Source organism: Bufo bufo, chromosome 3, assembly GCF_905171765.1.
Source record: "Bufo bufo chromosome 3, aBufBuf1.1, whole genome shotgun sequence".
Lineage (NCBI taxonomy): Eukaryota > Metazoa > Chordata > Amphibia > Anura > Bufonidae > Bufo > Bufo bufo.
Window position 1 is genome coordinate 604,442,716 of NC_053391.1, and position 24,824 is coordinate 604,467,539.

The 24,824-nt window shown below is 43.1% G+C and overlaps 2 protein-coding genes across 8 annotated transcripts in view; one reads left to right on the plus strand and one right to left on the minus strand.

Annotated features, from left to right (window-relative positions):
* LOC120996194 (keratin, type II cytoskeletal 6A-like) overlaps positions 1-23,690 on the plus strand; it is a 326,905-nt gene extending 303,215 nt beyond the window's left edge. Inside the window, exons 1-10 of one of the 6 annotated variants that reach the window (XM_040425973.1) lie at positions 12,292-12,677; positions 12,768-12,982; positions 13,261-13,321; positions 13,430-13,525; positions 13,788-13,952; positions 20,757-20,882; positions 21,177-21,397; positions 23,382-23,416; positions 23,507-23,566; positions 23,603-23,690. In XM_040425973.1, coding sequence (XP_040281907.1) covers positions 12,342-12,677; positions 12,768-12,982; positions 13,261-13,321; positions 13,430-13,525; positions 13,788-13,952; positions 20,757-20,882; positions 21,177-21,397; positions 23,382-23,416; positions 23,507-23,523 — 1,272 coding nt within the window. In that variant the 5' untranslated portion in view covers positions 12,292-12,341 and the 3' untranslated portion in view covers positions 23,524-23,566; positions 23,603-23,690. Of the gene's footprint in view, positions 1-12,291; positions 12,678-12,767; positions 12,983-13,260; positions 13,322-13,429; positions 13,526-13,787; positions 13,953-20,756; positions 20,883-21,176; positions 21,398-23,381; positions 23,417-23,506 lie in introns of those variants that run through there. The other 5 variants (XM_040425972.1, XM_040425971.1, XM_040425974.1 and 2 more) reach the window with 5 other exon arrangements.
* Positions 2,275-7,520, minus strand: LOC120996196 (keratin, type II cytoskeletal 5-like). 2 transcript variants are annotated; one of them, XM_040425976.1, is made up of 10 exons: positions 6,990-7,520; positions 6,685-6,899; positions 6,346-6,406; positions 6,142-6,237; positions 5,716-5,880; positions 4,173-4,298; positions 3,658-3,878; positions 3,048-3,082; positions 2,928-2,957; positions 2,275-2,897 (listed from the first exon to the last, which is right to left on the minus strand). In XM_040425976.1, exons 1-10 carry the CDS (start codon positions 7,458-7,460, stop codon positions 2,677-2,679), a joined length of 1,641 nt encoding a protein of 546 aa, XP_040281910.1. In that variant the 5' UTR covers positions 7,461-7,520; the 3' UTR covers positions 2,275-2,676. The 2 variants fall into 2 exon arrangements, with proteins under 2 accessions (XP_040281910.1, XP_040281909.1); XM_040425975.1 differs by having other exon boundaries at positions 2,275-2,957.
* Positions 23,691-24,824: the final 1,134 nt, after the last annotated feature.

Here is a 24,824-nt window from a genome sequence, read left to right on the forward strand (position 1 = left end):
AACATATGACTGCTATAGCCAATCTCTGGTTGCATTGGGTCACTACTACACCCAGTGATTGGTTGCAGCAGTCACATGTCTGTGTCGACAGGAAGTGGGCAGTCAAGAGCAGTGATTAATCTGAGAAGCATTTGAACAGGAGCGGTAAGGTAAGTGACTGATAAGGTAAGTATGACTTCTTTTGTTATTTTACGTCATTATAAGCTGTTTGATCAGAAAAAAAAAATGGCTGGAAAACCCCTTTAACACCATGAATTTGACTTAAAATACCTCTGCAGCAGTGGCGTAACTAGAAATGATTGGGCCCCCCAGAAAATTCTTGAAAGGGCCCTCTACCCCAGCAACTTCTTTGCAACCCTCTCCTGCTGTGCAATCTCCACTCCTGCAGCTAGTCAAGATTGCTCTCTCAGATGAGGCCCGGCAGCCATTTCCTACACATATATACTGTATGTTATGTAACTGTATATAGTGTCACTATATATAATGTCATTGTACACTGCGTGCAGAATTATTAGGCAAATGAGTATTTTGACCACATCATCCTCTTTATGCATGTTGTCTTACTCCAAGCTGTATAGGCTCGAAAGCCTACTACCAATTAAGCATATTAGGTGATGTGCATCTCTGTAATGAGAAGGGGTGTGGTCTAATGACATCAACACCCTATATTAGGTGTGCATAATTATTAGGCAACTTCCTTTCCTTTGGCAAAATGGGTCAAAAGAAGGACTTGACAGGCTCAGAAAAGTCAAAAATAGTGAGATATCTTGCAGAGGGATGCAGCACTCTTAAAATTGCAAAGCTTCTAAAGCGTGATCATCAAACAATCAAGCGTTTCATTCAAAATAGTCAACAGGGTCGCAAGAAGCGTGTGGAAAAACCAAGGCGCAAAATAACTGCCCATGAACTGAGAAAAGTCAAGCGTGCAGCTGCCAAGATGCCACTTGCCACCAGTTTGGCCATATTTCAGAGCTGCAACATCACTGGAGTGCCCAAAAGCACAAGGTGTGCAATACTCAGAGACATGGCCAAGGTAAGAAAGGCTGAAAGACGACCACCACTGAACAAGACACACAAGCTGAAACGTCAAGACTGGGCCAAGAAATATCTCAAGACTGATTTTTCTAAGGTTTTATGGACTGATGAAATGAGAGTGAGTCTTGATGGGCCAGATGGATGGGCCCGTGGCTGGATTGGTAAAGGGCAGAGAGCTCCAGTCCGACTCAGACGCCAGCAAGGTGGAGGTGGAGTACTGGTTTGGGCTGGTATCATCAAAGATGAGCTTGTGGGGCCTTTTCGGGTTGAGGATGGAGTCAAGCTCAACTCCCAGTCCTACTGCCAGTTTCTGGAAGACACCTTCTTCAAGCAGTGGTACAGGAAGAAGTCTGCATCCTTCAAGAAAAACATGATTTTCATGCAGGACAATGCTCCATCACACGCGTCCAAGTACTCCACAGCGTGGCTGGCAAGAAAGGGTATAAAAGAAGAAAATCTAATGACATGGCCTCCTTGTTCACCTGATCTGAACCCTATTGAGAACCTGTGATCCATCATCAAATGTGAGATTTACAAGGAGGGAAAACAGTACACCTCTCTGAACAGTGTCTGGGAGGCTGTGGTTGCTGCTGCACGCAATGTTGATGGTGAACAGATCAAAACACTGACAGAATCCATGGATGGCAGGCTTTTGAGTGTCCTTGCAAAGAAAGGTGGCTATATTGGTCACTGATTTGTTTTTGTTTTGTTTTTGAATCTCAGAAATGTATATTTGTGAATGTTGAGATGTTATATTGGTTTCACTGGTAAAAATAAATAATTGAAATGGGTATATATTTGTTTTTTGTTAAGTTGCCTAATAATTATGCACAGTAATAGTCACCTGCACACACAGATATCCCCCTAAAATAGCAAAAACTAAAAACAAACTAAAAACTACTTCCAAAAATATTCAGCTTTGATATTAATGATTTTTTTGGGTTCATTGAGAACATGGTTGTTGTTCAATAATAAAATTAATCCTCAAAAATACAACTTGCCTAATAATTCTGCACTCCCTGTATAATACTGATGAGGGGGCCCTGACAATAAAATCTTTTAGTTCTCCTCCTGGGTTGGGCCCTTCTGAGTTCAGGCCCCAAAGCAGCTGCTTCCCCTATAGCTACGCCCCTGCACTGCAGCATTTTGGGAGATAATTATTACAGTCTACAGGTAACAACAAAGATTATGTTTAAAAAAAATGTAAAGTAGAAATGATGAAATGCACAAAAAAGTTGCAAGAATAATTGCAGTTTATTGCAGAGTACATAACATAAGACATTGTAGAAGTATTAAACAAAGTTAAGCGATAGGTAACTTGTGCTTTTTGGTTTATAGAAGGACAAAAAGTAACTGAGAAGTGAACATGAATGGTCATTTTTTTTCTGCTGATTGTGTTTCCAAATGAAGTACAGTATGGCTCACAAAGGTTGTGGATGAACAGTAGCCTACATTTTGGGTTTTGATGCTGTACAGAACTAAAATAGACCAAGTGAGGTTTATAAAGTCATACCTGGGACAAAAACTGAGCCAAGATTTTTAAACTCTACTGGGTAAAACACTCTAATAATGTACAATGAATTCAATTTTTTTATGGCCATAGGACAATTTAGTAATTGGGATATATTTTTTGAGGCAGTATTAATACCTCCGGGAACTTGTGGAGGTTTTTGAAACAATTTTTACACTTGAGCCGCTGCCACCTCCGGAGCCAGAATTCGCCATTTTTCCACTGCTGGAAGTGAAACTTCCTCCACCGATACCTCCACCATATCCTCTTCCACTGCCTGAGCCAAATCCACCTCCAAAGCCATAGCCTTGACCAACTCCACCTCCAATGCCATAGCCTTGACCAACTCCACCTCCAATGCCATAGGCTTGACCAACTCCACTGCTACCTCCATAGGATGAACTTACAACGGCTGTCAAAAAATAAATTGTAAAGTTAGGCATGATTATTCTGTATAGAAAACACATGTGTATCTGTGTGTGAATTGGATACATAGACTTACAGATGTTTACAGGTTCTACACCTTCTCCAGTCAATCTGTAAAATAAAAAAAAGGAACATTTTTCATTGGAAATGTGTTTGTTCAGTCACCAGCTATCAATTTAGCATAGTATCCATAATAAATCTTGGGTGCACTGTGCATAAAGATATAATTGAACTTTTGAACATTTCGGCTCAAACCACTGTACATGTGTTTCTGGCCTGCTTTGTCTATCTAAATCTATTTCCTATCTCCAAAAATCAGATTTTTGCTACATCTTTAGCACCCAAGAATTCAACATAGTAATATTCATTTCTTTAGGTTCAAGATTTGCATGAACTAGAATGGTTTGTATTTTGGGGTATCAGTAAAGGGTTTAAAGGAAACTTTCTCATTCCAATAGATCTTTGGTCTTCAACTACTGCTAGTGCAGCTACAGTTGAAATAATGGATTTTCCACCCAAATAGAGAAATATTTTAATTTGAAAAAAAATCTATTGAAAATAGTATTTTAATGGTTCATTTATTGCTACTTCGAATAAATGGGCCTGAGAAATAACACCAATTAGAGTGAAATTTAATAATATACTACATTATATAAATATATGACCATGATTTTAATTGCAGCTACCTGTACTCCTCTCCTTCCAGCAGTTTACTGTAAGTGGCAATCTCAATATCCAGAGACAGTTTGACATTCATCAGATTCTGGTATTCATGCAGTTGGCGAGCCATGTCCTGCTTGGCCTTCTGTTGAGCATCCTCCAGCTCGGCAAGCTTTTGTTTGGCATCCTTCAATGCAAGCTCTCCCCGTTCCTCAGCTTCAGCAATTTCCCTCTGCAGCTTGGCAATCTATTAATATTTTGGGTCAGAATTTATATGAAAGCAATATTTTATAATAAAAGATAGATGGCTTCTGCCAAAATCACTGTGCTCCTTTCATCCTTTTAAGGTTTGAGATAAATCAGTTCTAGGATTCTGGGGCAAAAAATCTGTGTATGCCAATGTTTTAGGCACACTGTTAAATTCCTTAATCCAAACTTCTTGGCAGAAGTTAAAAATCTGAGACACTATAATAATCATTATGTTACAATACAGAATTCATTCGTAGTGCCTATATTTAATCTTTCAAGCTATTTCTCTTACTTGTTTCTTCACGCTCTCAATCTCAGAACGCAGTCTGTTAATGATACGGTTTAGCTCTGCAATTTCAGTTTTTGTGATTCTTAGATCATCACCATGTCTTCCAGCAGACATTTGGAGCTCCTCATACTGCAGAAAAAAATGAACGGGAATGAGTTTATTAGCCAATACGTCAATAAGACCTTAAAAAATGGATTTTCAGTGGAGTTATACCTTAAGGGGTTTTACAGCCTTTTTATATTTTTGAATAATCTAATAAACGGCTGGCTCACAGTACTTTAGCATACAAATACCATTTATTACCACCACAATCATACTAACACATTTATTATAAAATAAACATCATATCATTCCATGTATGTCATCAATCATTTATCCATTCCAGCAACAATAAACATAAACATGCGGAGCTCATGCATATGACTAAAACTGTACTTGGAGTACTCCAATAACACACTACGGCTTCTAACGGTAATATAATACCACAGCGGTAAAGATGTATCTATAACTATTAGTCTCCCTAGCAAAGTTAATACTATGTGTGGCTTTTGGTTCTTTCTGTGGGCTATATTATCACCAATATTCAATTTTAGCCGCAATGCTACATTACCAGTTATTGGAACCCTCCTGGATCAGCTTGTTATGTTCCTTTTATTGCGCTCGGCTCTGCTAACTTGCCAGCAATCAATCTTCCTCCCTTAGGAGTGTTCTGTTTGTCTGCGCGCCCCTTCTGCTATGTCTCTCCTCGATGTGTGCGCGGCCAGCACGGCGTCCCATGTGCTAGTCGACGCGACTCAAAACCAGGAGTAGACACAGCAAGATACCGGGAGTGGACACAGCAAGGTGCCAAAGGTCAATGCAGCAAGTGCTAGCCATGCTAATTAGAACACAGTAGATGTAGCAGAGTCCAGCTGGAATGGATTAATGATTAATGACATACATGGAATGATATGATGTTTATTTTATAATGTGTTAGTATGATTGTGGTGGTAATAAATGGTATTTGTATGCAAAAGTACTGTGAGCCAGCCGTTTATTAGATTATTCATTTGTGGTTGAGCTTCTTTATAGTGTATTCGTTTTTTATAGTTTTGGCCTACCCACAGGATAGGCTATCAATAACTCATTAGTGGGGGGTTCGACCCCCGAACTTCCATCGATCCCCTGTTCTGCAGTAGCTTAGACACCAGAAATCAGCACCAGAACTACACAGCTACATCGACTATGTAGTGGATGTAGCTGGTTACTGCAGCACTGCTCCCACTGAAGTGAATGGAAGCCGAGTCACAGTAATTAACTCCACCCATTATACAGAATGCATGACGCTGTAGTTCTTCAACTTCTGGTGCCAGAGCTATTAAATAACTGCAGATCGGCAGGGGTGTGGGTGCCATTCAGTTATTGCTAGCCTATCCTGAGGATAGGACATCAATATAAATTGATTAAAAAAAATACTTTAACATTTAAAATTTACAAAAAATGAAAGATATCAAATACTACATTACTATAAGCTATAGATCCATCACTGGTATTAAGATCTACTCACCTTGGTTTGGTACCAAGACTCGGCTTCCTGTCGGCTTCTGTTGGCAATGTCTTCATACTGAGCCTTGACCTCTGCGATGATTCCTTCAAGGTCCAAATATCTGTTATTGTCCATAGACAAAACCACGGATGTGTCTGAGATTTGTGCCTGCATCTGGGCAATTTCCTGAAATCAAGGTGGGAAATTTGCTACATTTTGTTATTGTGATGGAGATAAAAAATCTTTGAAGAAACACAGTAGGAAACATCTGTATGGTCCCACTGCTTGCTCAATATATTTGTATTACACTTTACCTTATTTACTATTGGGCTATTCAATATTTTGTCAAATATCTTTTTAACCTCCAAATTATTGCCTCGTGTTCTGTGTATACATAAAGTTGACTAAATGCTATGAAATATAGCAGAACAGTGAAACTATTATTACCGCTTCATATATGGCCCTCAAGAAGTTGATCTCATCATTCAGAGAATCCACCTTAGATTCCATCTCTACTTTGTTCATGTAGGCAGCATCCACACCCTAGGTAAACAACAGTCAGACAATCAGTCAGCATCCTACAAAGAAAACTGCGGCTCCACTCATTACTGTAGTTAAGGTATTTTTTAGAGATCTTGAGATTATAATCACCTTTTTGAGCACCACAAATTCGTTCTCTGCTGCTGTTTTCTTGTTCATTTCATCTTCATATCTAAGCAAAGAGAAGTAATTATATGTTTATGCTAATCAACTAAAAGCACAGTGTATTCATAGTCATTTTCCACAATGAGAAATATGCTATGTCATGTCAGTTAGAATAGATCAAGTTTTATAAAAAGCATGTTGTAATATAATAACTAGTCAAGACCTTCTTATAATAAACATTAAACAATCTTGGAGTGTAATGGCTGTAATTCTAAAGAACAATTCTAGATTTTTCAGATTTAAAAATTAAATATGCTCTAACAAGTAAGTGCCATCTTCACTTACTTTGCCTTGGAATCCTCTACAGCATCTTGATTGTGTATCAACTCTGCTTCCAAACGAGACCTAGCAACTGCTAGAACGTCAACTTGTCTCCGGAGGTTATTAATGTAGTCTTCAAAGAGGGCCTCAAAGCCATTTCTAATTGTTTTGACTCCCTGTTCTTGCAGGAGGCTCCATTTGGTCTCCAAAACCTTGTTCTGCTGCTCTAGGAAACGTACCTGTGGCACCAGAAAGCAATTATATAAAAGAATTGTGCCATAAATCTTCCAGGTCTACAAGGGTATATAAGAAGCATGAAGACTACCTACCTTGTCGATGAAGGAGGCAAATCTGTTGTTGAGAGTCTTAATCTGTTCTCTTTCTTCTGTGCGCACTCTTTGAATATTTGAGTCAATTTCCAAATTGAGAGGAGCTAAAAGGCTTTGATTAATTGTGACTTCTTGGATCCCTCCAGGTGGGCAAACTGGAAATCCTGGTCCACCTCCAAATCCTTGCCCAGCACCAAATCCTTGCCCAGCACCAAATCCAGAACTTATACCGAAGCCTGCTCTACTACCAGCTCCAAACCCAGACCCATATCCATAGCGGGACTGAGAGCCCAATGAAATTCTTTTGTTTACTCCTAAGCCACTAAGACTTCTGCTGCCAAAGCCACCAGAGCTTACCCGGCCACCACCACTACGAGAGACAGAGAATGAGCTAAAGCCACTTCGGTTTAGCCCTAATGGTACTGCAGAAGCAGCGCTGAAGGTTTTTTGAAAAGTTGTTTGACGAGACATAGCAATAGTCCTTTTGGATCTATGATGCTAAGTATGAGAAGAGAAGAAGGCAGAGTGAACTGCTCGGTGGTGAAACACCCCTTTTTATCTGTCTCGGTATGTGGACTTGGTCCAGGGAAGTGTATGTATCATCTTGCCTAAATAATTGGTTTGGCATCCCCTGCAGCAATCTAAACACTGAGCTCATCTGATTAACACACACGTTTCTATTATATGTAGTGTTAAAGGGAACCTGTCACCAAAAAAATGCTTACTAAGCTGTTACTAGTACCTTATAGTGCTGCAAAGTAGTTTCCTAATGCACTTTTTCATCGTTTAGCCGCATCTAGCCTCCTTGAGAAATCGATGTTTTATTCAGCCGCTGCCCCCTGCTTCAAGTCAGGCTTGAAGTCAAGGGGGCAGCGGCCTAGGCGTCTCCAATGCTGTTCTCCCCACTCCGGCTGAGTGTACGAGCCGGAGCCAGGATCGCGCTAGAGCAGCCCTTTACTGCGCATGCGGGCTGGGAGCGCGGTCCCGGCACTGAGATCCGGCTTGTCAATAAAGGCGGCGGGAGGCGGGGAGAGCAGCATTGGAGACGCCTAGGCCGCTCCCCCCTTGACTTCAAACCTGACTTGAAGCAGGGGGCAGCGACTGAATAAAACATCGATTTCTCAAGGCTAAACAATGAGAAAGTGCATTAGGAAACTACTTTGCAGCACTATAAGGTACTAGTAACAGCTTAGTAAGCATTTTTTTGGTGACAGGTTCCCTTTAAATCTATTCAATAGCTTGGAGTCTGTGTGAATCCCTTCATCCGTTCCAGACAGGCTACTATTATAAATCTGCCTTCTACCTAGCAAAAGTCCTGTGTAAATCCTAACGCACTAGCCTGGTGCTTTATACACATGAAGACCTGGTATTCATATGAAGATAGATAGGTAGATAGATAGGAGATAGATAGACAGTCGGTATGCATGAACAATTCAGAATAACTAAACAGTGCAGCACTCAATTTAATTAGGGCACAGCAGTGTCGCAACCATGACACAACCGGCTGCATGGTTGTATCCTTATGTAGACTGATATACATTATGAGATGCTGCAGTATACAGACATGATGAGAGCCTGTAGTATATAGACAGACATGATGAGATGTTGCAGTATATTGACAGACATGATGAGACCCTGGAGTATATTGACAAACATGATGAGACCCTGCAGCATATAGACAGACATGATGAGACGCTGCAGTATATAGACAGACATGATGAGACACTGCAGTATATAGACAGACATAATGAGACCCTACAGTATATAGACAGACATGATGAGAGGCTGCAGTATATAGACAGACATGATGAGACACTGCAGTATATAGACTGACATGATGAGAGGCTGCAGTATATAGACAGACATGATGAGACGCTGCAGTATGGCATACATATTAGGTCATCCTCAGACATCATCCACAACTTCCTCCTTCCGTCAGGCAAAACACCATCCACCGCCAGCCCGAACTCCCTCCTACTTCACACGTCAGCCAAAACTCCCTCCTTCCTCATCCAAAACTCCCTCGTTCCTCAGACGTCAGTCAAAAAATACCTCCTCCATCAGCCCTTAGCCCAAACTCCATCAGGTGTCAGCTCTCAGCCATCAGAGGTCAGACATCAGTTGTCATCCCTCAGCCTAAACTCCATCAGCCGTCAGGGGTCAGACATCAGGTGTCAGCCCTCAGCCTAAACTCCATCAGCCGTCAGGGGTCAGACATCAGGTGTCAGCCCTCAGCCTAAACTCCATCAGCCGTCAGGGGTCAGACATCAGGTGTCAGCCCTCAGCCTAAACTCCATCAGCCGTAATATTAGAATGTAAAATATGTTTACAGCAAGCGCTGGCACCACAGATCATTGTCTTTACACATTTTTTATATATTATGGACAATAATATTATATATTATGGACAATACAGGCACCAGTACTGGATACAAGTTTCCTTGGTGTATAATGGAGGCACGCCGTGTTCAGCCGCTGACATATACGGGCTTCTCTCCAGCACACGTTACATCGGCAGCCTCTAGAGACTGGTTTACCTACAGGTGAATGAGATTACTTTCTATTTCTAACAGCAGATGTCTCCATAGTTCAGTGGTTAGAGTGATGGGCTTGTAAACCAGGCGTCATGAGTTCAAATCTCGCTGGCACTTTTGCAATTTTGTTTTTTGTCTGTTAATATTTGTACTATTACTTATTCCGTTTAGTAAGCAAAGAACATTTTAGCGCAATTTATCATATGAAATATGCTTTGCGTTATCATATAAATATGACAGGTCTGCTTACACATAATTCAGGATAGATAGAGAGATGAATAATAAATGAGATGATGGGGGTAGATTTATGATGGGTGGATGATGGCATATATGTCATGATCTGGTTCTTTAACTGTTCTGGGGGCACAAATCAATGCAATTATACACCAAGGAAACTTGTATCCAGTATTGGTGCCTGTATTAGTGTCCATAATATATAAATAATGTGTGAAGACAATGATCTGTGGTGCCAGCGCTTGCTGTAAACATATTTTACATGCTATTATTACGGCTGATGGAGTTTAGGCTGAGGGCTGATGGAGAATGTATTTTTTGACTGATGTCTGAGGAACAAGGGAGTTTTGGATGAGGGAGGAGGGAGTTTTGGCTGACGTCTGAGATAGGAGGGAGTTCGGGCTGATGGAGGAGGGAGTTTGGTCTGAGGGAGGAGGACTGATGGAGTTTTGCCTGACGGAGGAGGGAGTTTTGCCTGATGAAGGAGGGAGTTTTGGATGAGGGAGGAGGGAGATTTGGCTGACATCTGAGGTATCAGGAGTTGTGGCTGATGGAGGATGGAGTTTTGCCTGACGGAGGAGGGAGTTGTGGATGATGTCCTAATATGTATGCCGTACAAATATTAACAGACAAAAAAAAGTTGTCATATTTGTATGATAACGGAAAGCATATTTTATATGATAAATTGCGCTAAAATGTTCTCTGCTTACTAAATGGAATAAGTAATAGTACAAATATTAACAGACAAAAAACAAAAAATTGTGAAGGTACCCAGCGCTCTAACCTCTGACCTACTGCTTATAAGAAACAAATCTCATTCACTTGTAGGTGAACCAGTCTCTAGAGGCTGCTGATGTAACGTGTGCTGGAGAGAAGCCCGTATATGTCAGCGGCTGAACACGGCGTGCCTCCATTATACACCAAGGAAACTTGTATCCAGTACTGGTGCCTGTATTAGTGTCCATAATATATAAATAATGTGTGAAGACAATGATCTGTGGTGCCAGCGCTTGCTGTAAACATATTTTATATGCTATTATTACGGCTGATGGAGTTTAGGCTGAGGGCTGACACCTGATGTCTGACCCTTGACAGCTGATGGAGTTTAGGCTGAGGGCTGACACCTAATGTCTGACCCCTGACGGCTGATGGAGTTTAGGCTGAGGGCTGACACCTGATGTCGGACCTCTGACGGCTAATGAAGTTAGGCTGAGGGCTGACACCTGATGTCTGACCCCTGACGGCTGATGGAGTTTAGGCTGAGAGATGACAACTGATGTCTGACCCCTAATGGCTAAGAGCTGACACCTGACGGCTGATGGAGTCTGGGCTGAGGGCTGATGGAGGATGTATTTTTTGGATAAGGGAAGAAGGAGTTTTGGCTGACGTCTCAGATAGGAGGGAGTTCGGGCTGACGCAGGAGGGAGTTTAGGCTGATGGAGGAGGGAGTTTGGTCTAAGGGAGGAGGACTGATGGAGTTTTGCCTGATGGAGGAGGGAGTTTTTCGATGAGGGAGGAGGGAGATTTGGCTGACGTCTGAGGTAGGAGGGAGTTTTGGCTGATGGAGGATGGAGTTTTGCCTGACGGAGGAGGGAGTTGTAAATGATGTCTGAGGATGTCCTAATATATATGCCGTATGTCTATATACTGTAGCATCTCATCACGTCTGTCTATATACTGCAGCCTCTCACCATGTCTGTCTGTATACTATAGGGTCTCATTATGTCTGTCTATATACTGCAGCATCTCATCATGTCTGTCTATATACTGCAGCGTCTCATCATGTCTGTCTATATGCTGCAGGGTCTCATCATGTCTGTCTATATGCTCCAGGGTCTCATCATGTCTGTCTATATACTCCAGGGTCTCATCATGTCTGTCAATATACTGCAGCATCTCATCATGTCTGTCTATATACTACAGGCTCTCATCATGTCCGTATACTGCAGCATTTCATAATGTATATCAGTCTGCATAAGGATACAACCATGCAGCCGGTTGTGTCATGGTTGCGACACTGCTGTGCCCTAATTAAATTGAGTGCTGCACTGTTTAGTTATTCTGAATTGTTCATGCAGACCGACTGTCTATCTATCCATCTATTTATCTATCTACTGTATCTATCTATCTATCTCATATCTATATATGTATCTATCTATAATCTACCTACCTATCTATCTATCTATCATCTATCTATCTATCTATCTTCATATGAATACTAGGTCTTCATGTGTATAAAGCAGGAGGCTAGTGCGTTAGGATTTACACAGGACTTTTGCTAGGTAGAATGCAGATTTATAATAGTAACCTGTCTGGAACGGATGAAGGGATTCCCACAGACTCCAAGCTATTGAATAGATTTAACACTACATATAATAGAAACATGTGTGTTAATCAGATGAACTCAGTGTTTAGATTGCTGCAGGGGATGCCAAACCAATTATTTAGGCAAGATGATACATACACTTCCCTGGACCAAGTCCACATACTGAGACAGATAAAAAAGGGTGTTTCACCACCGAGCAGTTCACTCTGCCTTCTTCTCTTCTCATCCTTAGCATCATAGATCCAAAAAGACTATTGCTATGTCTCGCCAAACAACTTTTCAAAATACCTTCAGCGCTGCTTCTGCAGTACCATTAGGGCTAAACCGAAGTGGCTTCAGCTCAGTCTCTGTCTCTCGTAGTGGTGGTGGTGGCCGGGTAAGCTCTGGTGGCTTTGGCAGCAGAAGTCCTAGTGGCTTAGGAGTAAACAAAAGAATTTCAGTTTGCCCACCTGGAGGGATCCAAGAAGTCACAATTAATCAAAGCCTTTTAGCTCCTCTCAATTTGGAAATTGACCGAAATATTCAAAAAGTGCGCACAGAAGAAAGAGAACAGATTAAGACTCTCAACAACAAATTTGCATCCTTCATCGACAAGGTAGGTAGTCTTCATGCTTCTTATATACCCTTGTAGACCTGGAAGATTTATGGCACAATTCTTTTATATAATTGCTTTCTGGTGCCACAGGTACGTTTCCTAGAGCAACAGAACAAGGTTTTGGAGACCAAATCGAGCCTCCTGCAAGAACAGGGAGTCAAAACAATTAGAAATGGCTTTGAGGCCCTCTTTGAAGACTACATTAATCAAATCCGGAGACAAGATGACGCTATAACAGTTTATAAGCCTCGTTTGGAAGCAGAGTTGATACACAATCAAGATGCTGTAGAGGATTCCAAGGCAAAGTAAGTGAAGATGGCACTTACTTGTTAGAGCATATTTAATTTTAAAATCTGAAAAATCTAGAATTGTTCTTTAGAATTACAGCCATTACACTCCAAGATTGTTTAATGTTTATTATAAGAAGGTCTTGACTAGTTATTATATTACAACATGCTTTTTATAAAACTTGATCTATTCTAACTGACATGACATAGCATATTTCTCATTGTGGAAAATGGCTATGAATACACTGTGCTTCTGGTTGATTAGCATAAACATATAATTACTTCTCTTTGCTTAGATATGAAGATAAAATTAACAAGAAAACAGCAGCAGAGAATGAATTTGTGGTGCTCAAAAAGGTGATTATAATCTCAAGATCTCTGACCAATCCCTTAACTACAGTAATGAGTGGAGCCGCAGTTTTCTTTGTAGGATGCTGACTGATTGTCTGACTGTTGTTTACCTAGGATGTGGATGCTGCCTACATAAACAAAGTAGAGCTGGAATCTAAGGGGGATTCTCTGAATGATAAGATCAACTTCATAAGGGCCCTGTATGAAGCGGTAATTATAGTTTCACTGTTCTGCTATATTTCATAGCATTTAGTCAACTTTATGTATACACAGAACACGAGGCAATAATTTGGAGGTTAAAAAGATATTTGACAAAATATTGAATAGCCCAATAGTAAATAAGGTAAAGTGTAATACAAATATATTGAGCAAGCAGTGGGACCATACAGATATGTTTCCTACTGTGTTTCTTCAAAGGTTTTTATCTCCATCACAATAACAAAAAGTAGTAACTTTTCCACCTTGATTTCAGGAAATTGCCCAGATGCAGGCACAAATCTCAGACACATCTGTGGTTTTGTCTATGGACAATAACAGAGCTTTGGACCTTGATGGCCTCATCGCAGAGGTCAAGGCTCAGTATGAAGACATTGCCAACAGAAGCCGACAGGAAGCCGAGTCTTGGTACCAAACCAAGGTGAGTACATCTTAATACTAGTGATGGATCTATAGCTTATAGTAATGTAGTTGTAACAATCCTATAGGCTCACCTGAGTCAGAGGACCGCTGGCTGGAGGTAGGAGTGGAGCCCAGTGGCAAGGACCGCAGGCAGGTAGTAGGTAGGGACAAGCAGAGGAGTAGTCGGTAGGCAGGCGGTGGGTCAGGGCAGGCGGCAGTAAGCGTGGTCAGACAATCCGGATGGCAACGGTGGTAGCAGTTCAGTAGGTAGGGACAAGCAGAAGAGTAGTCGGTAGGCAATTCCTGGTCAGCAGTGGACTTTCAGTAGTAGCAGATGAGGAGAAGCTTGAACAAGGCTCAGGAGCTCAATAATCAGCAAGCTAGAGTGCAAGGGGCTGGACTTATATAGGGAAGTACCAGGTGTGGGGAATCAAGGGTGATGAGCAATGCTTGGCAAGACTGAGGTTACATAATAGGTTTCAGGGAGTAATGTCCAGAGAGGACGGTAGCCTAGTAAGCAGGGCTACCGCCTGGGATGTGGCTGGTCATGGGTTCGAATCCCGACAGTACTCCCCCCCTTCCAAGGTGACCTCCGGGCACCGCAGGGGCAGGCTTACCGGGGTGCCGTTGGTGGAACTCTTTTACCAGTCTGGGGGCGTGGACATTTTCTTCTGGCTCCCAGGAGTTATCCTCGGGAGGGTAACCCTCCCACCCAATTAGGTATTGTAGTCTTCCCCGGTGGATCCTGGAGTCGAGGATCTTTGCGACAACGTATTCTTCTTCACCCTGTACCCTCACGGGTGGTGGAGGGGGCGAGTGGCGGCCTGTGAAGGTGTTCTCCACGTATGGCTTGAGGAGTGAGCAATGGAAGACAGGGTGCACCCTAATGGAGTCCGGAAGGTCGAGCCGGAACGTGACCTCGTTGATTTGTGCGGTGATCCGAAACGGACCCATGTATCTTTGGGCCAACTTTTTGGAGATGACCTTCAATCTGAGGTTCCTGGTGGACAGCCACACCTTGTCTCCCACATGGAAGCCCGGAATGGGTTTGCGACGTTTGTCTGCTTCCTGTTTAAAACGCCTCTGGGCGAGCTGGAGGTTGTCTATAATGTTCTTTTGTGCCTCCTGTAGGGTTGTTAGGCGTTCGGCCACTGCTGGGAGGGTGGAGGCGACGGGGAGGTGGGGAATGAACACCGGGTGCGAGCCTGTGTTAGCAAAGAAGGGGCTGTGCTTGGTTGAGCTATGCTCAGCATTGTTGTAGGCGAACTCCGCCGTGGGGAGATGGTCAAGCCAGTCATCCTGCAGGTGGGAGCTGAAACAGCGTAGGTACTGCTCTAGGGTCTGATTAGTTCTCTCAGTCTGCCCGTTTGACTGAGGGTGGAAAGCGGAGGATAGGTTCACTTTAACCCCGAGCGCCAGGCAGAAGTTCTTCCAGAACTTTGAGGCAAATTGTACGCCTCGGTCGGAGACCACGTCGTCCGGGATCCCATGCAGCCTGAAGACCTCTCTGAGAATTAGATCGGCCGTCTGTTTGGCGGTGGGTATGCCTTTGTAGGGGATGAAATGGGCCATCTTGGTGAGACGGTCGACCACGACCAGGATAGTGTTCATCCCTTTTGAAGGAGGAAGGTCTACCACAAAGTCCATGGAGATCGAGCCCCAGGGGCGGGAGGGAATAGGGAGGGGTTGTAACAGACCCACGGGGGAGGAACGAGGAGTCTTATTGCGGGCACAGACCGCGCACGAGGAGATGTACCTCTTGATGTCCTCCTTGTATGTTGGCCACCAGAAGGTGCGGGAGAGAAGCTCCTGGGTCTTTCTTGTGCCAAAATGGCCGGCCAGCTTGGAGTCATGGTTGAGTTTGAGCACTTCGAGCCGTGCGATTTCTGGTACATATAGTTGTAGGTCCTGATGAAACCAATGACCGTTCTTAAACGTAAGGCTGACATTCCCTGTGGGGTGGGCGAGGAAGGGGTCATTTTCGTATCCTTCTTTGATTGTGCCCAGGAGTTCTTTAGAGTAGGTGGCCCCTACGACCCTTCTCTCGGGTAAGATGTTATTTTGGCCCTTGTTACTCTGTGAGGGCTCAGAAAACATTCTGGAGAGGGCATCAGCCTTGCCGTTTTTTGATCCAGGGCGATAGGTGATGAGATAGTTGAAGCGGGAAAAGAATAGGCTCCATCTGGCCTGTCTGGCTGAGAGTCTCTTAGCGCTGCGGATGAACTCGAGGTTCTTGTGGTCAGTTAGTACGATTATGGGGTTGGTGGCTCCCTCCAGCAGGTGTCTCCACTCGGAGAAGGCATCCTTGATCGCCAGTAGTTCTTTGTTCCCGATGTCATAGTTCTTCTCGGAGGGGGACATCTGGCGGGAGAAATATGCGCACGGGTGTAATAGCGTCCTCTCCCCTGTCCGTTGTGACAAAACTGCCCCCACCGCAGAGTCTGATGCATCCACTTCGACTGTAAATGGGAGCTCGGGGTTCGGGTGGATTAGGATTGGGGCAGAAGTGAAAAGGAGTTTCAACTTGGTGAAGGCCTCCTGGGCCTCGGGTGTCCAGGAGAAGGGGACTGCCTTCTTGGTGAGTTGGGTGATTGGTGCTATGACCTTGGAGAAGTTCCGGATAAACTTCCGATAGAAGTTGGCGAAGCCAATGAATCTTTGTATCTCCTTCTCGTTTTTCGGAACGGGCCAGTTCATCACAGCTTGGACCTTCCCCGGGTCCATACTTAGGCCCTCTGGGGAGATGATGTATCCAAGGAACTGAGTGGTGGTTCGCTCAAACTCGCATTTCTCTAGCTTGATATAGAGAGAGTTCTGTCTGAGTCTCTGCAGTACCCTGCGGACGTGTTCGCGGTGCTGCTCGAGGTCTTCAGAGAAGATCAAGATGTCGTCCAGGTAAACGACTACAAACAGATCCAGCATGTCCCTGAGGACGTCGTTAATGAAGTGCTGGAAGGTGGCGGGAGCATTGCAGAGTCCGAAAGGCATGACCAGGTACTCGAAATGACCATAACGTGTCCGGAAGGCGGTCTTCCATTCGTCCCCAGGGCGGATTCGGACGAGGTTGTAGGCCCCTCGAAGGTTGAGTTTGGTGAAGATCTTCGCTTCCCGGAGTCTCTCAAGGAGTTCGGAAATCAGTGGGAGCGGGTACCGTTTTTTACGGTTATGTCATTAAGCTTTCTGTAGTCTATGCAAGGACGCAGGGAGGAGTCTTTTTTCTCTACGAAGAAAAAGGGGGCTCCCGCGGGGGAGGTGGCGGGCCGGATGAACCCCTTCCTCAGGTCCTCGTCCAGGTACTCTTTCAGAGCCTTGAGTTCAGGCTCTGAGAGGGAGTAGATACTGCAAAAAGGGTATTTCGGCCCCGGGCAACAGTTCTATAGGGCAGTCGTAGGGTCGGTGTGGTGGCAGCTTGTCTGCGTTTTTCTTGTCGCAGATATCCTGGAACTTGCGGTATTGAGGGGGTAGCAGATCCTTGACGGATAGTTTTGAGATGGTGGTGTCTTCGGGTGGAAGGACGGGTTTGTGGGAGCAATTTAGCGTGCAGAACTCGGATGGGAATCGTATGCAGCGGGTTTCCCAGTCCACCGAGGGGTTGTGGGTGGCCAACCATGGGATGCCCAAGATCACTGGGAACTTCGGGGAGGCGATCAGAGAGAAGTGGATCTTTTCACGGTGATCTGGTTCTATGAGGAGTTGTAGTTCGGTGGTCTCGTGAGTGGCCGGCCCCGAGGAGAGTAGGGATCCGTCGATGGTTTCCAGGTCAACGGGGGCTGCCTTGATTGTCAGTGGAATGTTCTTTTCGCGGGCGAAGGTTAGGTCCATGAAGTTGCCTCCCGCCCCGGAGTCTAACATCGCTGAACAGGTGAGTTGTCGCCCCTCAATGTCGATGAGGATGGGGACGATGAAGTGGGATCCATGAGCCGCCGTGTTGTTATTTTCAGGGGCTGCTGGCGGGGTTGGAGTCTGTGGTTGCTCCTTTAGCTCAGTGACGGCAATAGTCTTTCGGATCTTATGAGGACATTTGATGGCAAAATGACCCGGCTGACCACAGTAGAGGCATAGGTTTTCGGCCAGCCATCTCTCCTTCTCAGCTGTGGATAGAGACCTACGTAGAGCGTCGACCTGCATAGGTTCAGTTACTGACTGGGGGTCGCGCTGGGCGGTGGAAGAGAAGGAGTAAGTGGGTCTGTGGTCCGAGGACCAGAGTCTTTCTTTCTTCCTCTCGGAGAGTCTTTGATCTATCCGGATGCATAACTGAATGAAGTCATCCAGATCGTCCGGGGCCTCAACTCTGGCGAGTTCGTCCTTTATTAATTCTGACAGGCCTCGCCGAAATTGGCTTCTCTGTGCCGCTGGGTTCCAGGTGGTGTCCGTGACCCAACGGCGAAACTCGGCGGTGTATTCGGTGACGGAGCGTCTCCCTTGCCGCAGACCATGTAGTCGCGCCTCGGCTGTCGCACAGAGGTTGGGGTCATCGAAGACTTGGCTCATGGCGGTGATGAAGTTGTTTAGGTTGTCCAGGAGCTGACTGTTAGTCTCCACGTATGGTGATGCCCATGCTAATGCTTCATCCGTCAGGAGATTGACCACGAATAGCACCTTCTTTTTCTCGGTGGTGAAGGGGGCCGGGTACATCTGAAAATAGATGCGGCATTGGTTTAGAAACCCCCGATACTGGCGTCTGTCGCCGCTGAATCTTGATGGGAGTGGCATGCGGGTGTCTGCGGGCGCGCCGCGGACGTCCAGGAGTTGCCTCTGTAGTTCAATAATCTCCCTCTGTTGGCTTTGGACTACGCCTTGGAGCTGGGAAAATTTCTCCTGATATGTAGTACCAAATTCTTGAAGTTTGGAGACCTGCTTACGCAGATTGGCCATTGCGGACTCCATAGTGGGGCTGATTATTCTGTAACAATCCTATAGGCTCACCTGAGTCAGAGGACCGCTGGCTGGAGGTAGGAGTGGAGCCCAGTGGCAAGGACCACAGGCAGGTAGTAGGTAGGGACAAGCAGAAGAGTAGTCGGTAGGCAGGCGGTGGGTTAGGGCAGGCGGCAGTAAGCGTGGTCAGACAATCCGGATGGCAACGGTGGTAGCAGTTCAGTAGGTAGGGACAAGCAGAAGAGTAGTCGGTAGGTAATTCCTGGTCAGCAGTGGACTTTCAGTAGTAGCAGGAGGAGCAGATGAGGAGAAGCTTGATCAAGGCTCAGGAGCTCAATAATCAGCAAGCTAGAGTGCAAGGGGCTGGACTTATATAGGGAAGTACCAGGTGTGGGGAATCAAGGGTGATGAGCAAGGCTTGGCAAGACTGAGGTTACATAATAGGTTTCAGGGAGTAATGTCCAGAGAGGACGGTAGCCTAGTAAGCAGGGCTACCGCCTGGGATGTGGCTGGTCACGGGTTTGAATCCCGACAGTAGTATTTGATATCATTTTTTGTAAATTTTAAATGTTAAAGTATTTTTTTTAATCAATTTATATTGATGTCCTATCCTCAGGATAGGCTAGCAATAACTGAAGGGCACCCACACCCCTGCCGATCTGCAGTTATTTAATAGCTCTGGCACCAGAAGTTTAAGAACTACAGCGCCATACATTCTGTATAATGGGTGGAGTTGGTTACTGCGACTCGGCTTCCATTCACTTCAGTGGGAGCAGTGCTGCAGTAACCAGCTACATCCACTACATAGTGGATGTAGCTGTGTAGTTCTGGTGCTGATTTCTGGTGTCAAAGCTACTGCAGAACAGGGGATTGATGGAAGTTCGGGGGTCGAACCCCCCACTAATGAGTTATTGATAGCCTATCCTGTGGGTAGGCCAAAACTATAAAAAACGAATACACTATAGAGAAGCTCAACCAGCAAACTACTGGATCTCAGCCTACCAGTTACCAGCTGGTCGTAATCACACAAATGAATAATCTAATAAACGGCTGGCTCACAGTACTTTTGCATACAAATACCATTTATTACCACCACAATCATACTAACACATTATAAAATAAACATCATATCATTCCATGTATGTCATTGATCATTAATCCATTCCAGCTGGACTCTGCTACATCTACTGTGTTCTAATTAGCATGGCTAGCACTTGTTGCATTGACCTTTGACACCTTGCTGTGTCCACTCCTGGTTTTGATATCTGTACTGGTGGGACTACATTGCGTCGACTAGCACATGGGACGCCGTGCTGGCCGCGCACACATCGAGGAGAGACATAGCAGAAGGGGCGCACAGACAAACAGAACGCTCCTAAGGGAGGAAGATTGAGTGCTGGCAAGTTAGCAGAGCCGAGCGCAATAAAAGGAACATAACAAGCTCATCCAGGAGGGTTCCAATAACTGGTAATGTAGCATTGCGGCTAAAATTGAATATTGGTGATAATATAGCCCACAGAAGGAACCAAAAGCCACACATAGTATTAACTTTGCTGGGGAAACTAATAGTTATAGATACATCTTTACCGCTGTGGTATTATATTACCATTATATGCCTTAGTATGTTATTGGAGTACTCCAAGTACAGTTTTAGTCATATGCGTGAGCTCCGCATTTTTATGTTTATTGTTGCTGGAATGGATAAATGATTGATGACATACATGGAATGATATGATGTTTATTTTATAATAAATGTGTTAGTATGATTGTGGTGGTAATAAATGGTATTTGTATGCTAAAGTACTGTGAGCCAGCCGTTTATTAGATTATTCAAAAATATAAAAAGACTGGAAAACCCCTTAAGGTATAACTCCACTGAAAATCTATTTTTTAAGGTCTTATTGACTTGTTAGCTAATAAACTCATTCCCATTCATTTTTTTCTGCAGTATGAGGAGCTCCAAATGTCTGCTGGAAGACATGGTGATGATCTGAGAAGCACAAAAACTGAAATTGCAGAGCTAAACCGTATGATTAACAGAATGCGTTCTGAGATTGAGAGCGTGAAGAAACAAGTAAGAGAAATAGCTTGAAATATTAAATATAGGCACTACGAATGAATTCTGTATTGTAACATAATGATTATTATAGTGTCTCAGATTTTTAACTTCTGCCAAGAAGTTTGGATTAAGGAATTTAACAGCGTGCCTAAAACATTGGCATACACAGATTTTTTGCCCCAGAATCCTAGAAATTATTTATCTCAAACCTTAAAAGGATGAAAGGAGCACAGTGATTTTGGCAGAAGCCATCTATCTTTTATTAGAAAATATTGCTTTTATATAAATTCTGACCCAAAATATTAATAGATTGACAAGCTGCAGAGGGAAACTGCTGAAGCTGAGGAACGGGGAGAGATTGCATTGAAGGATGCCAAACAAAAGCTTGCCGAGCTGGAGGATGCTCAACAGAAGGCCAAGCAGGACATGGCTCGCCAACTGCATGAATACCAGAATCTGATGAATGTCAAAATGGCTCTGGATATTGAGATTGCCACTTACAGTAAACTGCTGGAAGGAGAGGAGTACAGGTAGCTGCAATGCAAATCATGGTCATATATTTATATAATGTAGTATATTAGTAAATTTCACTCTAATAGGTGTTATTTCTCAGGCCCATTTATTCAAAGTAGCAATGAATGAACCATTAAAATACTATTTTCAATAGGTTTGTTTTCAAATTAAAATATTTCTCTATTTGGATGGCAAATCCATTATTTCAACTGTAGCTGCACTAGCAGTAGTTGAAGACCAAAGATCTATTGGAATGAGAAAGTTTCCTTTAAACCCTTTACTGATACCCCAAAATACAAACCATTCTAGTTCATGCAAATCTTGAACCTAAAGAAATGAATATTACTATGGACTATTATTACTATGGACTATTACTATAGACCAGTGAGTCTGACATCAATAGTAGGCAAATTAATGGAAACCCTATTAAAGGATAGGATTGTGGAACATCTAAAATCCCATGGATTGCAAGATGAAAAACAACATGGGTTTACTTCAGGGAGATCATGTCAAACAAATCTTATAGATTTTTTTGACTGGGTGAATAAAATAATAGACGGTGGAGGTGCAGTAGACATCGCATATCTAGATTTTAGTAAGGCTTTTGACACTGTCCCACATAGAAGACTTATCAATAAACTGCAGTCATTGAGCATGGACTCCCATATTGTTGAGTGGATTAGGCAGTGGCTGAGTGACAGACAACAGAGGGTTGTAGTCAATGGAGAACATTCAAAACAAGGTAATGTTACCAGTGGGGTTCCACAGGGATCTGTACTGGGACCGATTTTGTTTAATATCTTCATAAGTGATATTGCAAAAGGCCTCGCTGGTAAGGTTTGTCTTTTTGCTGATGACACAAAGATATGTAACAGGGTTGATGTTCCTGGAGGGAAACGCCAAATGGAAAAGGATTTAGGAAAACTAGAAGAATGGTCAGAACTCTGGAAACTGAAATTTAATGTGGATAAGTGCAAGATAATGCACCTGGGGCGTAAAAACCCAAGGGCAGAATATAGAATATTTGACACAGTCCTGACCTCAGTATCTGAGGAAAGGGATTTAGGAGTAATTATTTCAGAAGACTTAAAGGTGGGAAGACAATGTAATAGAGCAGCACGAAATGCCAGCAGAATGCTTGGATGTATAGGGAGAGGTATAAGCAGTAGAAAGAGTGAAGTGCTTATGCCGCTGTACAGAACACTGGTGAGACCTCACTTGGAGTATTGTGCGCAGTACTGGAGGCCATATCTCCAGAAGGATATAGATACTCTAGAGAGAGTTCAGAGGAGAGCTACTAAACTAGTACATGGATTGCAGGATAAAACTTACCAGGAAAGGTTAAAGGACCTTAATATGTATAGCTTGGAAGAAAGAAGAGACAGAGGGGATATGATAGAAACTTTTAAATACATTAAGGGAATTAACTCGGTAAAGGAAGAGAGCATATTTAAAAGAAGAAAAACTACCACAAGAGGACACAGTTTTAAATTAGAGGGGCAAAGGTTTAAAAGTAATATAAGGAAGTATTACTTTACTGAGAGAGTAGTGGATGCATGGAATAGCCTTCCTGCAGAAGTGGTAGCTGCAAATACAGTGAAGGGGTTTAAGCATGCATGGGATAGGCATAAGGCCATCCTTCATATAAGATAGGGCCGGGGGCTATCCATAGTATTCAGTATATTGGGCAGACTAGATGGGCCAAATGGTTCTTATCTGCCGACACATTCTATGTTTCTATGTTTCTATGTTTCTATGTTGAATTCTTGGGTGCTAAAGTTGTAGCAAAAATCAGATTTTTGGAGATAGGAAATAGATTTAGATAGACAAAGCAGGCCAGAAACCCATGTACAGTGGTTTGAGCCGAAATGTTCAAAAGTTCTATTATATCTTTATTTAGAGTGCACCAAAGATTTATTATGGATACTATGCTAAATTGATAGCTGGTGACTGAACAAACACATTTCCAATGAATAAATTACCTTTTTTTTTATTTTACAGGTTGACTGGAGAAGGTGTAGGACCTGTAAACATCTGTAAGTCTATTTATCCAATTCACACACACATACACATGTGTTTTCTATACACAATAATCATGCCTAACTATACAATTTATTTTTTGACAGCCGTTGTAAGTTCATAATATGGAGGTAGCAGTGGAGTTAGTCAAGGCTATGGCATTGGAGGTGGAGTTGGTCAAGGCTATGGCATTGGAGGTGGAGTTGGTCAAGGCTATGGCTTTGGAGGTGGATTTGGCTCAGGCAGTGGAAGAGGATATGGTGGAGGTATCGGTGGAGGAAGTTTCACTTCCAGCAGTGGAAAAATTGCAAATTCTGGCTCCGGAGGGGGCAGCGGCTCAAGTGTAAAAATTGTTTCAAAAACCTCCACAAGTTCCCGGAGGTATTAATACTGCCTCAAAAAATATATCCCAATTACTAAATTGTCCTATGGCCATAAAAAAATGGAATCCATTGTACATTATTAGAGTGTTTTACCCAGTAGAGTTTAAATATCTTGGTTCAGTTTTTGTCCCAGGTATGACTTTATAAACCTCACTTGGTATATTTTAGTTCTATACAGCATCAAAACCCAAAATTTACGCTACTGTTCATCCACCACCTTTGTGAGCCATACTGTACTTCATTTGGAAACACAATCAGCAGAAAAAAAATGACCATTCATGTTCACTTCTCGGTTACTTTTTGTCCTTCTATAAACCAAAAAGCACAAGTTACCTATCGCTTAACTTTGTTTAATACTTCTACAATGTCTTAAGTTATGTACTCTGCAATAAACTGCAATTATTCTTGCAACTTTTTTGTGCATTTCATCATTTCTACTTTACATTTTTTTTAAACATAATCTTTGTTGTTACCTGTAGATTGTAATAATTATCTCCCAAAATGCAGCAGGGCAGGGGCGTAGCTATAAGTGAAGCAGGGGAAGCAGCTGCTTTGGGGCCTGAACTCAGTAGGACCCAACCCAGGAGGAGGACTAAAGGATTTTATTGTCAGGGCCCCCTCAACAGTAATATACAATGACCTTATACAGGGAGTGCAGAATTATTAGGCAAGTTGTATTTTTGAGGATTAATTTTATTATTGAACAACAACCATGTTCTCAATGAACCCAAAAAACTCATTAATATCAAAGCTGAATATTTTTGGAAGTAGTTTTTAGTTTGTTTTTAGTTTTAGCTATTTTAGGGGGATATCTGTGTGTGCAGGTGACTATTACTGTGCATAATTATTAGGCAACTTAACAAAAAACAAATATATACCCATTTCAATTATTTATTTTTACCAGTGAAACCAATATAACATCTCAACATTCACAAATATACATTTCTGACATTCAAAAACAAAACAAAAACAAATCAGTGACCAATATAGCCACCTTTCTTTGCAAGGACACTCAAAAGCCTGCCATCCATGGATTCTGTCA